Below are 14,978 nucleotides of genomic sequence, written 5' to 3'. Positions count from 1 at the left end.
TTGCGATTTGCTGGGAATGGTTGTACTTGATATCTCTCTATTCAGCAGTTTAAGTTAAAACACATTGACACCTGAACCGCCCAAACCGCGCGATTGCCGTGCGCAGAAACGCTGTCCCCCCGTACCTCCCGTACTAAGTAGAGTTTTATCCCCAAAATTCCTCTATAGTTTAGAGATCAATAAGCCAATCAGAATCCGTCATTTGCACATATATTTTGTCGGCTTTAGGGGGTACTAGAGGGGCATTATTTTATGCGTCTTCACTGAATGACCAAATGTGAAAATATGGCGTCCGCGCGCCGACCCTCAAAATTTTCAGGTCGGATTTTTCGTTCATTTGCGATGGAGTTAGACCTTGTAGAACTCAGAATGTAAAGTAACAATGCTATAGAATACCCTGCTTGGAAAATGAATGGATATCAAGCTCTTCAAGGTGACAGAATAAGCTCTCGAGTCAACGACACTACGATACTCTAAGGTGATGCGAATTATGGACATAAAGTAAACACCGAACTTTCGTACTTCAAGCAGGGCCTAGCGACAATTTGACGATTTGATGGCCCGGTAAATATTATGTTCGAGTAACAATGTGTTCAAAAAGTATGTTTTAATGGAAGATTTTGCGTCAAATTGAAGTTTTTTCAGAATTTTCAACAGAATGCTGTGCGATTTCTGCCCATGAAGGCAAGTAAACAACGATACAAGCATGATGAATTAATATTTTTACCGCGTTGGCTTTGTACATGAAAGAAATTCGTACGTTTTTCGCCTATAACAGCAAATCAAAAACTGTTTTGAATAAATCTGTCGTCCCGAAATATTTCTTGGCCATAATTTAGTCTTGCTTCCCATTGATAGATTTCATGGAGCTTGAGATCTCTTCACTCACAGACAAATTTGCATATTCCCTTTTAAAATATGATCCACAGGCTTATTTGTACACATGCGAAAATATTTAGCGATTTTTATGTTTAATCTTGATTTTTGAGTAAAAACCTAATATGCACCTATCGGTTTTGTTGTCGGAAATAAGTTCTTTAATTAGTCTTCTCTCACAGGAGCTTGTTTTTTGGAAAGATGATTTTTAAAAATTTACTGCACATTGTGTTTTCTTTCTTGGTTTCTCCAAAATTTTGACTTTTCGTAGACACGTGTTACATAATGAAAGGTTTGTTTCTTACGTGTTACAGGGTGTCAATGGGTTAAAGCCTATTTTTTTCAGCCTTTTCTTTTGCTTCTGCTCAAGTTGCAGCTAACCTGGGAGGATAAATTCTGAACTTGAATTGCATGCACAGGTCAAAATAAAATTTGAGATTTCTTTAATGACTGTGATCAGATTACACTACAGTAATGAAGAACTCAGTAAAAGTTGTCTTTCTTCCAGCATGTGAGTTGATTGCTTGCAGTAAGTAGTGGCCCCCAATTAGTATCTGTGAGGTGTGACTTCATATCCTGTTGACACTAGAATTGTTCAGGCTTCTTTTTCACATTATTTTGCTTAGATTGCTGGAACTTTGCTCAGTTATGTATATTTCCTCATTTCTATCATTATGGGAGTGAAATTCAGTCAGCAGCAATTAAACTACAACATGATTCAGACATATTCTCATATTGCCATCAAAGGAAAAATATGTTTGATAACGCATTGCAAACCATCAATCTCAACATGTGTGTGTATATTTAACTTTTCCTATCGGTCAGGACTCCAAGGGGTGATGGAGATGACCTCATTACTTCTATCTTTTGGACAAGGTTGTTCAAGTTTTTTGAAGCTCTTAATGAATTTTAATTTATAAACAAATTAAAGAAGTTCTTAGAAAGGAAGTGGCCTAAAAGAACTAAAGAGTTAATCAGCATAAACTTGTTGGTTTTGAAGTTGAAAAAATGAAAAACTTGTAGAGGAAACTTAAAACACTCATGCATGGATCTGACCATACTGTGCAAGTGACACACCCCCACACCTTGTGTGCAGTCCTCCATAATGATTATCAGCTCAGGGATTTGGCAAGGTGTATCATCATCATCAAATAGAACAAATATGCTGGTTGAATGATGAATTATATTTTAAATTTTAGATTTAAAATCGTAATAACTTTGTAACAGTAACATTTTTATCAACCCTTTAACTCACCAGATCTGACTGTTAATTCTCAACTCAGCTGCTACACATTTTCTTGTAGATTAGTTGGGAGAATTCATCATTTGATCAAGATAACAACTACCTGATAAGTTTGAGTATTCTCATTACCTATTTTGCAGGGTAATATATGGATATTTGTAGGGAGAAGTTACTTGTTAATTACTTCTGGGAGTTAAAGGTTAAGTTGCCTTTTAATAACTAAAACATTTCCTTATAGGAGACATGTCTTCATGGCTTGTACCACTCTATCAAATCCTTCTACTAAAGAAACTTCTAATTTTGTACGGCTTTGTTGCCTTCTTATTGATGTTGGATCATGTGTGTTAAGGGAGATCTTTGACAGTAAATGTCCTCCAGGAAACCTTCACGCAGTTCTGGCTCAGCCTCAAAACAAAGAAAAATTACTATCACTGAGAAAGAAGAGAGTCCTGAGTCGCTCCCAGTGGTTCAAACTGTATCCTGCTTGCCAATCTCTAGTTTCCTCAAGGGACTTAAAAATCTCCCTACTACTTCTCCTGTGGAGGAATATCTTTGGTTTGACTTTCCCTACCGGTAGCAGCAATAAGCTTCCTCCTGCCACAGACACCTCTCCAGAAGCTGACATCACTCGAATCAAAGTCTTAAGAGACAGAGTTTACAGTCATGCAGCGAGTGGTTCAGTTGATGATTCAACTTTCAGTTCTTACTGGAATGACATCAAAGACATCCTTTTGCGCATTGGAGGGACCCGCTATCAGTATTACATTAATGATATCAAACTTGACAGGGTGGATGCGGATCTTGAAGAACACTATAAACAGCTTCTGAGTAAGTGGTTGAAGGATGAAGACTGCATTGCAGATGAATCAAATGAAGAAACAATAATTAAAAAGGCCAGGAAGGAAGGGGATATGGAGGATTCCATCGACGTTTCTGAACAAAATTCATGGAAGAGAGGTGTGTGTAATTTTAGTTGATACTAAGATTTAAACTTATTATGTTGTGTCGTTGAGGTTAGATGTACTGGATCATTACATGAAAAGAAGTTCCTGCAAATTATTTACTTATGTTAACCTTTTAACTCCCTGCAAGATCAAATTGTTTCTCCTCCCCTCTCACTGATACACATTTTCTTGCAACTTAGCTAGGAGAATTTGGTGGTAGATCAAGAAAATAACTTCTACCTGATAAGTTTGGATATTCTCAATACCTGTTTCTTGGATAACATATGGATTTTATAGGGAGAAGTTACATGTTAATCACTTCTGGGAGTTAAAGTGGTTAAGGTCTCAGTTGCACAAAAATGCAGTTTTGAGTCAAAATTTTCCCGCAATGTCAGCTGTGTCCATTATTGGCTTTTTTCCTTCATCTTTGTTACATTATTTTTTTCCATTTGGATGAGCCAGGAAATTTGTCTTTGTCACCTAGGAACTAGTTAAAACAGCCAGCTTGCTACAAGACTCTTGAAGATCAGTGGCAGCTGAAGCACTTATCGGAAAGTCATATGTTTGACTCCTAATGGGAGCACTCAGAGTTCTTTTACTTTAAGTATCCCTGTGTCATTCATGAATGCATCATCTTTCACTGATAAATTGTTGTTGTAAAAAAACGAAACAAATCTATGTTTTTCAGAGACAGAAATAAAGCTAACTAAAAATGGATCAGCACAGACCAGCAATACCAGACCACCAGAGCTCAGTGTGAAACTTCCAAAGATGAGTGATCTTCCAAAAATCTCTTATTCCTGGAAAATTGTTGAACTCCCTGTTGATATTCTGTTATTAACAGTTGAGAACTGTGAGTTCTTAAGCTGCTTTGCCTTCCTGAAGGAACCCTTTAAGAGTTACCACAGCAGTACTGGCCATGTGTACTTTGGCTGCATGGGTGATGATCAAGGAAGGAAAATGAAAATTGCCCTAATGAGGTGCTCCAAAGGTCATGATGTTCCTGGGGGCTCTTTGTCTGTGTCAAAAGATGCCATCTTACTCTTGAGACCCAAGGCTATTATTTCTGTTGGTGCCTGCAGTGGTTTGAACAGCAGAGAGGCCAAGCTAGGAGATGTGGTTGTTTCAGCAAAGCTGATAACAGCTGCACACAAGACTCCCCCCAGCAGAGATATTGGTAACCTGATCAGACATGTGGCTGATGGGTGGAAGGCACCTTTACAAAATGCTGATGAATATAATGCCAAAGTGCACTGTGATGGAGTGTTTCTGAGTATCTCAGAGGCAAACAAGGACATGATTGGTCAACATCCTGAAGCAATTGCAGTTGAAATGGAAGGTGGAGGTGAGAATCATGTTAATTATGATGATTTATGAGTCAAAGATACAGTATTTGCACATGTAGTAAGTGTTTTTAGAAAAGCTGTGCTAGAATTGTCCCAGCTGGCTCAAGAAACTTTGCAGGAATTGTATATGCAAATTTGATTTTGTTTTAGGCTAGGGTTTGGTAGGAAGATGTTTATGTAAGGGTGAAGGTGACAAGTTAATTGATTTAAAATTGGGATATATCAACAAAGTTGAAATGGTAAATTGGCCACTGTAGCGATTACAAAAGCTGACGTTTCGAGTGTTAGCCCTTTGTTGGAGCGACGACAAAGGGCTAACGCTCGAAACGTCAGCGTTTGTAATCGTTACGGTGGCCAATTTACCATCTCAACTTTGTTGATATATCCAAATTATTTCGTTACTCCCACCAACGCAGCCCCAAACAGTTTCTTTTGAAACTATCAGCCTTAACTTAAAATTGATCTGCCCCTTCAGGATGTCATGAATTGTCAAAGTTGTGTCTTCTAAAAATGTAGAAAGTATCTTGCTGACTTGTTTGAGGCCTAGGGAGTAGAATCACGGTCCATATTAACCCTTTAACTCCCCAGCCTGACCAAGACAGAATTTCTCCTTCTAATATCAATATGATATCAAGCAGACAAGTAATAAGAATAGAACAGAACAAATATAAAGAAAGGGATTATTAGTGGATCCAAAACCCAATTCTCCCAACCAACATTATAGGATAATTAGATCTAGGGAGTGAAAGAGTTAACTCTAATTGATAACATTTTGTCTCTTGAGAAATGTAAACTGAAAATTAATTTAACAGTCTTGGTGTACAAGTTTTCTTGTAAACATTGGTTGTACATGTAGGGACTTACACTAACCTCTTTCTGTGATGTGGATGTTTACCAGAAGCTAGAGTGTGAATCTGTTAGAACTTCAATTGAACAATAATTATCACAAGGATGCAAAGAAATAAGCTTATAATGGTTAAGAGACCTGTAAGTGTTAAGAGACATTCATGAATGTTTCTTTTTTCAGGAGTGTTTGCAGCAGCCCATGATTTTAAGACAGAATGGGTGGTAGTTAAGGGCATCAAAGACTTTGCAAATAAAAGGCAGTCTTCAAGTGAGAAATGGAAACAAATTGCTTGTGTGATGGCAGCATCTGTTGTGGCCAACATTTTGAGTGATCCAGTCATATTCCAAGATTGGCCTCACTATAATGCAGCTATTTCTGTCTTAATCCTAGTCTTTTTTTAAGGGATAGATGTGATTTAGATCTAAGTTCCCACAGCATAAACTTGTTTGGATTGCAATCAGAATGAGTCATTCAGTACCAGTTTACAAAATAGGAAATCAATCAAGTTACACTAATTTTGATTCCCATAAGTTGAACATGGTTTCTTTTAACCTTTACACCCTGATATCCGTATTCATATTCTCCATACTTTTCTCTATACATTTACTTGGGAACTGACTAGGAGAATTCATTCAACAATCAAAGCTTCCTAGTTTGGCAATAATTTCCTCTATTCCCGTCATCTTTATGAATGACTCAGCAGTATTACTGTAATGAAAAAATAGATGCAGGCCACTCAAAGGATTTAAATGGTTACTGTAAGTGTTAGGGAGAAACTTTTGGTTACATTGAGGGATGTAACAATGGATAACAGTTCCTTCTGTGAGTGAGGAGAAAACCTGTATTCTGTCGTTAGCTTGGTTTATAGAACACAGCCAAAATATGGAGAACTTACAGAGGCTAATGACATCTACAAAAGAGATTTGATGTGATTTGAAATATATTCCAGGGCCAATTTGCAACACATCAAATTGTTTTCACACGTTTTACTCCCCTGATCTCATTAGAAATTCTCCCTACCGTCTGCCATTAATTCTTATGATGTTCCTTTAAATAAATTGGTATGAGATGAATTTTTAATCCCTTATTGATATTTATTTTCGTTCTCATCACTTGTCTGGTTGATACTGTATTGATATTGTAAGAAGACATTCGGTCTTGGTCACTCATGACATTTTTTAAAGGATTAAACTAATAAAGAAGACTTATTGAGTGATATGTGTAGAACTGTATTTTGATGTTGGAACTTTTTGGAATGGGACGGAAAGTGATGGATGCCAGCTCACAGATTTAGGTTGTCTTCTTTTACCTTTTTCTTGGAACCTGAAATTGATATCACATTGGTTTTAGACCATTTTAAGTGAATGTCTTAAGAACAAATTGGTTTTAGACCATTTTAAGTGAATGTCATAAGAACAAATTGGTTTAAGATTTATACTCCTATGATTCCGTTAGTAGTTATTGTCTTCACCCTCTGCCACATAATTCTTATGATGTTACTTTGAAAAACTTTGTGTTGGGTCAAGCAACAATCCCCTTGTTGATATATTTCTTAATTCTCATCACTTGTCTGCTTGATATTGTATTGATATTGTATGGAGAAATTCTGTCTTGGTCACTCATCAGAGTTAAAGGGTTAAACTGACAACATTGTTCTTGTTTCTTTAATAATTTAGGTGCCAATGAATTACATGCTCAAGGTAAGTTCCACGTGTTCTCATGATTGAGATACTTATAGTCTTAGTGATGTTTATTGCTCACTATATACAGAAGTTATATAATGATTATTGAATCATAGAATGCTTCAGACTTTTAGAATTGTTTCCTTCCTACTATCTCAGACTTTAATTAATTTGTAGATTAGGCTTAGCAGCCCTTTCCATTGAACAGACTTCATTTCATCACATTTTGCCACTTTGAAAGCTTTGCACAAACTAGTATGTAATTTTTCACCGCCTACTTTCCTTGGTGATGTTAAGGTGGCTGAACACAGTTTTCGCGTGCGCTTTTGCTAATGCAATTGAGCGCATGCCCAAGGATTGTGAAAAAGAAACATGCCGTCAATGGAGCGTTCATTTTATTTACTCAACACATACCCAAACCATCTGTGCTATTTTCTATACTTGTACTTACTTTACTATACTTGTACATTTCAGTACCAATCATTATACTTGTTGTCTTACTTTGAAATAACATGTTGAGTTTAGATATAACTTTGTGAACTTTATGTCATGATTTAATATTTTGGGATAGATGTTTATTGAGTACATTTTTTCCAACTTTCTACCTTTTCAGTGAATTTGCAAGGGGGGGTAAGCATTACTTCTCCGTTTTTTCTGCCCCACCCCCCTCTCTCCTCTACTTGAAAGAAAATCAGGAAGTTGCCAAATGTCAGAGAAGTAATTGAAAAAACTAAAAAACCCACTTGTTTATTTAAGGGGGGTGTGTTGCTAGGGAATTTAAATTCATTACACACAGCGATGAATCTAGTTACAGTAAGTATTTCACTTTCATCAGAGACAAAACTCAAAAGAATTATTATTTTGAACAGGTTTACCTGAGAAACCCACCATCACAAATGTAGGAAGTGAAGTTGACAAAGATTTCACTGTGACCTGGTCAGAAGTAGAGGCTAATAGCAGTAATTGCAGCATTAAATACCGTCTGGAATGGACGAAACAACCCATGACACAATCCACAGAACTGGTTCGACGGGGAAACATTGTGGAAACTCACTACGAGATAACTGGTCTCGAGTATGACGCAGAGTACGAAGTGAAGCTGTTTGCTGTCAACAAACAAGGAGACAGTGAGCCAGACGTCAGAACATTTAAGACAAAGAGTGGTATGTACTGTACCTTAACTTTGAGTAGAATAGTTGCAAATGAAATAAATAAATAAATAAATAAATAAATAGTTGGGTCCTAAATCCCAGAGTAACACTGCTTTTCCTAAAACAAAGAATTGAGAAACTTTGTGACAACAGGTTTAATACTCATACCGCAGCACTTGTAAAAGAAAAGACAATGATTTCCCAAACTCTTTCGAACACGCTGAGGTCCATATTGTGAACTTGAAGTCATGATTTAATATTCTGGCATATATGTTTACTGTAAACATTTTTTCAACCATGTACCACCTCACTGTAGGCCAAATCTATACCAAACGTTTTCTGAAGTTATAGGCTACCTGCAAGTCACATTAGTTTTGATCTCCCCTAAAAATTCTACAACCCTATCGTTAGTTCCACATGCATAGTTCCTCCTTTGCCAACTATGCATATGATATCCATTTTTAGGACTCCTTCAACATTCCTCTTGGCAATGTCTCCTGCCTTGTTCTTCCCTGGGAATCCGTACAAATTACTTCTCGATCTTTTCAACTCCATCTCCACTCTCCTCGCACTTAAAAAAAAAACAGCAGGTTGCAAGGTTTCCGAGATGTAATTAAAGAAACTAAAACATCCCCTGGTCTATTCAAGGGGGTGGGGGAGGGGGATGGAGGCCTCTGTCGCTAAGGAATTTGAATTAATTACACACATCGCTGAATGTAACAACGCTCCGCCTTGAAACGGTTTTTAACCAGATTTTTCTCCACGACTGTACTCTTAAACTAGATGAGAACGGAACCAATTGTCACAGCATCTGTTTCAACATCTTTCGTTTGATGATGTAAATATTTCTCTAAGATCCTGGGACTATTCAGGCAAATAGGTTAACTTAACAGGGGCAAAAGAAGGACTAATATACGTATGATGCACGATCATATCATACGTATATTTGTATGATCGTATATATGATCATACGTATATTAGTATGATCGTATATATGATCATACGTATATTAGTATGATCGTATATATGATCATACGTATATTAGTATGATCGTATATATGAACTTCTTATATACATTGTATCCAAAAACTAATATGTCCACAATTTTATCGCAACTTCCAGATTTAGACTTTCCCATAAAATGAGGTCAACATTAAAAATTAAAAATGTTTTTAAAGTATTCGGATTCGAAAGTCCTCTCTTAACTCCATCTCGGCGGCCTTCTTTATCTCTAAAGTAGCGGCTAAGTCGGAACGTTGTTCTAATTACAAATTGGTGTTTTTTAAAAGTTGAGCGCGTCCATTACCTAAAGGTCCCGGATTGGTCGCGAAATCTGCTTAAGTGTAAACCAGGTCTGAGATATCCTGCTCTTCAGGGATTCTCACTGACTTATATTTAAACTAAAGGGAGTTCTTACTAGAGATTCAGAATTACGAAAATCTGGTTTTTCAACATACACGGAGATATCTGTTTCTGAAATTAGCTACGAGGGGTCTTAAGTGTGATGGAGTTTGAGAAATGTAGATTTTTCGATCTTTCATGGCTGTAAGTGACTTAACAGTACCGGTCAAGCGTCCTTAATGATACGTCACGCAACCCTTGTCACGCTATTCTGACAACACTCCACTCCCCTCTCAAGGATAATTTATTCATGAAATCCATTGTCGTTGTTACCAACCTTATCAAGCGAAAGGGGGAGGGAGAGATTTTTTACAATTATTACGAATTAAAGCCTACCATTAATTTTCGTGCGTTTTTGTTGATAACCTAAGTTATCAGGCAATAACTCCCGTCTGCGTCGATATTTGTCCTCTGATTGTTTCCGTCAGAAAGAAACAAAGCTTCTGGAAAAAAATCCTGCTCCAAAGTTTTCTCTTTTCATCTCTATTATTATTTTTATTTTCGCACACAAGAAAAACAAACTCGTTTTGTTGAGTCCAGTGATACTGGTATTAAAAAGCTGGTCGCATATACTCATCCGCCGTCAGATCAACTCTGACTTTTTAAAGAGTGGTTTTCGCGCGATATGAAAATTAAGAGTTACAAAGTAAATAAATCCTTTTCTGGTTTGCTGACTGATAATTTTCGGAGCTCGGAGACTGTCCCAATGATGTTACATTTTTCCTCGAGACTTCGCTTCTAGGCCTTGTAACATAGACTGAGGGCAAAGTTACCAAATGCCGATTGGCTGAGACAGAAGGCATTTTAAAATTAATTTTGGTAGTTACCCCAGGCAAGTAACAAAATTTAGAAAACGTTAAAATAGGTTACCTTTGCCCAAAACTTTTAATATCATCGCTGGCAAATGTTTTTCAACAGGGTTGCCTTAATTTCTTTGACATTGTTGTACAAAAATAAAACTAAGTGAAAACTGAAATGGCTTTCTACGAACGCGCTTGACAGCGTGCGTTACTGATCTTCTTATTAGATTTCTGAAAGCACGCGTGAAATTGATCCTTAATTTTACTCGGCTCTATGCGATTACCTCTGCTAATATTCACTTTTCAGACAGTCTCGCAGTAGTGGACATTGTCAGCTGATATACCAGCCGCCCGAAAGGGTTGGTTTACCCTATGACATACTTGATTTTTAAGGGAGAAATGACGCCTTAACGAAACAACCTTTTCTATCCGTTGGAAAGGGATCGATTTCTCAACTGATAGACGCAATAGACACTTTTCAAGCACTCAGCTCTCTGCTAGTTAATCTCCCTGTGCTGAATTCGATAGAAAGTATTTAAACTGCCTTTACTCGTGTTCGCATTATTAATAAGATATTTTCCTTTCCCTTTTGTCTAGCCGTAAGTGCCTACACAACAGCTTTAAAAGTTCAACCCTGTGGAGTAAGAATTCAGTAAAGTACACAAACTGTTCTCCTCGCGTTCTTGTTATTTATTAAATATTTTCTCTTTCTTATCCTTCAGCCATAACTGCTTACTCTACAGCCTTAAAGACTTCCATTACAGACCAAACGGAGTTCCAACCCAAACTGCTAGCCTCTCACAACATTTCCAACGCAAAAACGGATGAAATATTCACTAATCTTCTCATACAACATGGAAGAAAAGGCCTCACCAGGAATGACGAGACATATTCAAGGAGTGAAGACCTTGAGTATTTCGGAAAAGTCAGCGGTACTCCAGTTAAGCACTGCGATGAAATATTTCTTGGCACAAGTAATGATCAGGAGAATCCTAATTCTATTCTTGTCGTTGGAAAAGCAGGGATTGGGAAATCTCTGTTTTGCCAAAAGCTGATTCGCGATTGGGCCCACAACAAATTATTCCGAGCAAGAGAAAACGTTAAAATTCCAAATTTCAAATTTGCTTATTTACTTACTTTCCGTCACTTGAATTTACTTCAGGAAAAGCGTGTGACCTTACGCGAAATCTTAAACTTTTCTTCAATATTAGATGACGTTACATTTGAGTATATTGTAAACCATCCCGAAGAAGTTTTGATTATCCTTGACGGCTATGATGAGTATTCTCAGCAAGATTACATCACTGGAAACTCGGGGAAAGAATATCAGAATGACGCTAGATGTAAAATGCCGGTGGCCGCATTATGTTCAAAACTCATCAAGGGAGAGATACTGAAAGGTTCTGTCGTTGTTGTAACCTCGCGGCCTGATGAATCGGATAAGCTGGGAGGAATCCGTTTTAAACGGTACGTAGAAATTGTGGGATTTTCTTCACAACAGGTTAAAGAATACATTGAAAAGTACTTCAAGAAAAACGAAAATATGAAGAGCGCTGTGCTTGAACATGTCATGAAGAATGAGAACCTAGTCAGTTTTGCTCATATTCCTATGCTCTGTTATCTGTTGTGCTTCGAGATGGAGTATACTCTAAACGAAACAAGAGATCCTCGTGACCTTCCTGTCTCAACAACCGACATTTACACAAAACTTATTGATATTTTTGAACTTAAGCACTGCTCTGAGTCAGAATACAGACGCAAAGAAATTCCTAACAAATTCAAGCCTCCTCCGGTCATTAAAACCACATTAGAGAAGTTATCAAAATTAGCGGCTAAACTTCTGCTTGAAAGGAAGCCGACTTTTGATGAAAGCGAGATAGAAGGCGGTTTTGAGTTGGAAGAAGTCAACAAACTGAAAGGTAGCGGTCTTCTTTACTGTGGTCAGCCTTATAGGACTGGTTCGATCAGAACCACGAAACACTTCAGCTTCACACATCTCACTGTCCAAGAATTCTTAGCCGCCCATTGGTTTGTAAAGGAAAATTGTATTCCAGTCGAGAAATGCTCTGAAATGGTTTTCCAATTCATGGCTGGCATTTTGTCAAGTGAGGGAAAAGAGGAACTGATGGAAAAGTTGTTGACCAGTAGTCAAGTTTCAGGGAGTGATACTGGATTTCTGAGAGCAAAGTGTCTGAGTGAGTATCAAGACAAAGAATTCGCTAAAACGTGTATCAGGAATCATCCGCGAGCGATCAGTAGTTCACACGGCGTCATGCCTTTTGATGGTTTATCAGATATAGATAGCATTGCATTATCATTTGTGTTGGACATTATCAGTGAACTAAACAAAGAGGAAGCTGGAGAGGCACAACACAAATGTTCTGATAAGTTCGTCCCAGTTAAGGAGTTGAGACTTTTTAATTCCCACCTAACCATGTCTGGAATACAACGAGTCTGTAATTCACTGATCAATGAACACTGTCTTGTGTCTGAATTGGTGATTATAGGAGGAACTGATACCGGTGTTGCCAGTCTATGTGAAGCTTTACAGCATCCAAGCTGTAAGCTAACCACACTACATCTGATGGGTAATGAGATCACTGATACCGGTGTTGCCAGTCTATGTGAAGCTTTACAGCATCCAAGCTGTAAGCTAACCACACTAGATCTGAGTTATAATAAGATCACTTATACCGGTGTTGCCAGTCTCTGTGAAGCTTTACAGCATCCAAGCTGTAAGCTAACCACACTAGATCTGAGTTATGATAAGATCACTTATACCGGTGTTGCCAGTCTCTGTGAAGCTTTACAGCATCCAAGCTGTAAGCTAACCACACTACATCTGAGTGGTAATAAGATCACTGATACCGGTGTTGCCAGTCTATGTGAAGCTTTACAGCATCCAAGCTGTAAGCTAACCACACTACATCTGAGTGGTAATAAGATCACTGATACCGGTGTTGCCAGTCTATGTGAAGCTTTACAGCATCCAAGCTGTAAGCTAACCACACTACATCTGAGTGGTAATAAGATCACTGATACCGGTGTTGCCAGTCTATGTGAAGCTTTACAGCATCCAAGCTGTAGGCTAACCACACTAAATCTGAGTGGTAATGAGATCACTGATACCGGTGTTGCCAGTCTATGCGAAGCTTTACAGCATCCAAGCTGTAAGCTAACCACACTAGATCTGAGTTATAATAAGATCACTTATACCGGTGTTGCCAGTCTCTGTGAAGCTTTACAGCATCCAAGCTGTACGCTAACCAGACTAGATATTCAGAATAATGATATTTTTATGGAGTTAAAAAAAGAATCTCTTCAAGCCATAGTGGACAAATACAGACCAGGTTTTGAACTTACAATTTAGAAATATAGCTATTTAAACTGCACTTTCTGTAAAAGTGCGAAGCAGCGTGAAACTAATCTACATCATTAGCTTACAGGAGATCTCGCCAATTTATTTTAATGATCTTAATTTTAAGCTAAATCTTGAGAAAGGAACAGTTACGAAATGGCTGGAAACAAGATATTTTGAATCATTACTGATCATAGTAGAACTTTATGGTAAAAGGCTGTCGTGAAAGCAGCTTGAAGCCTGAAAACGTTAATAGTTTCTGTGGACTTGATAGTTTATTATTATAGGTACTCAAAGTAACTGTTGTAGATCTTTTTTTCTGGGTCAACGAGAGTTACAAAGTACTTGAACTGTTATAGCTCAATGTGAGTAAAATAAAACGATTGTTGTAAATAGAATCGCATTGAATAAAGAATTTGTTGATAGTTTGCTCGCTGGGAATATATTGCTTCCTATACCTTTGGTTTGTGGGTTTAATTGCCTGAACCTTTTTACTCTCAAGATCTGATTGTAAATTCTCCCATCTAGTTGATACACATTTCCTAGTTCATTAGTTACGAGAATTTGGTGTTAGATTTGTAGTACTAAATGTTAAATTCTCATTACCTGTTTGCTAGATAATATATGGATATCATAGGGAGAAGTTACATGTTAATCACTTCTGGCATTTTCTGAAAAAAGGCTTGTTTTCTTGCAGTTACTCGATTTCGAACTCATTCTTGAGCCATTCTTGAACCGAGCCAATTATTGCAAAGATAGGTTGCGGGATTAAATTTTTTATTGCGTGAACCAAGCCAATTTATCGTACAGGTTTATGCCTTCAGTAGTTTTTCGTTTTTGCATGCACCGTTATATGAAGTAAAACCGAAGGAGAGTGCAGATCACGGTTAAGTTGTTGAAGTGAGCGCTAACAGGGAAATTATAATTATTTAATACAAAAATCGCTCTCTAGGCCATGGTGAGACAGACTTCAGATTCCACGTTGCCCTGTATATGCTACGTAATAGATTGCAGATTACGTCAAAATGTGGAAAGGAAAAAAAGTTAGCACACGAGGCTCAGTCGAGTGTGTCACTAGCGGATGTGAGAACCGCGTTCCAAAGGCCTTTGCCCTTAGTTCCCACCTCAAGCTCCACCCCTCCGCCTAATTAAGTTAGTGACGAGCTTTTGTTCGGCTTAGATAACAATCAAGTATGCGGCATGGTCCTGGTCGATTATCGAAAGGCTTTCGACATGGTGGACCATAAGCTATTGTTGCGCAAGTTGGAGCTGTACGGTATAGTCACCCGGGAGCTTGCCTGGTGTCACTCTTATTTGTCGGATCGGAAGC

General features: G+C 37.8%; 1 protein-coding gene across 1 annotated transcript; it reads left to right on the top strand.

Annotated features, from left to right (window-relative positions):
* The first annotated feature begins 248 nt into the window (after window positions 1–248).
* Window positions 249–14,073, top strand: LOC148726407 (uncharacterized). Its single transcript, XM_088727433.1, has 5 exons — window positions 249–564; window positions 2,358–3,076; window positions 3,752–4,408; window positions 5,437–5,634; window positions 10,998–14,073. The coding sequence occupies exons 1-5, from the start codon at window positions 557–559 to the stop codon at window positions 13,658–13,660; spliced, it is 4,245 nt and encodes a 1,414-aa protein (XP_088583559.1). The 5' UTR covers window positions 249–556; the 3' UTR covers window positions 13,661–14,073.
* The last annotated feature ends 905 nt before the right edge of the window (window positions 14,074–14,978 follow it).

The sequence above is a fragment of the Stylophora pistillata genome, chromosome 7 (genome assembly GCF_964205215.1).
Source record: "Stylophora pistillata chromosome 7, jaStyPist1.2, whole genome shotgun sequence".
NCBI lineage: Eukaryota > Metazoa > Cnidaria > Anthozoa > Scleractinia > Pocilloporidae > Stylophora > Stylophora pistillata.
This window is presented reverse-complemented; position numbering and strand designations above follow the sequence as displayed.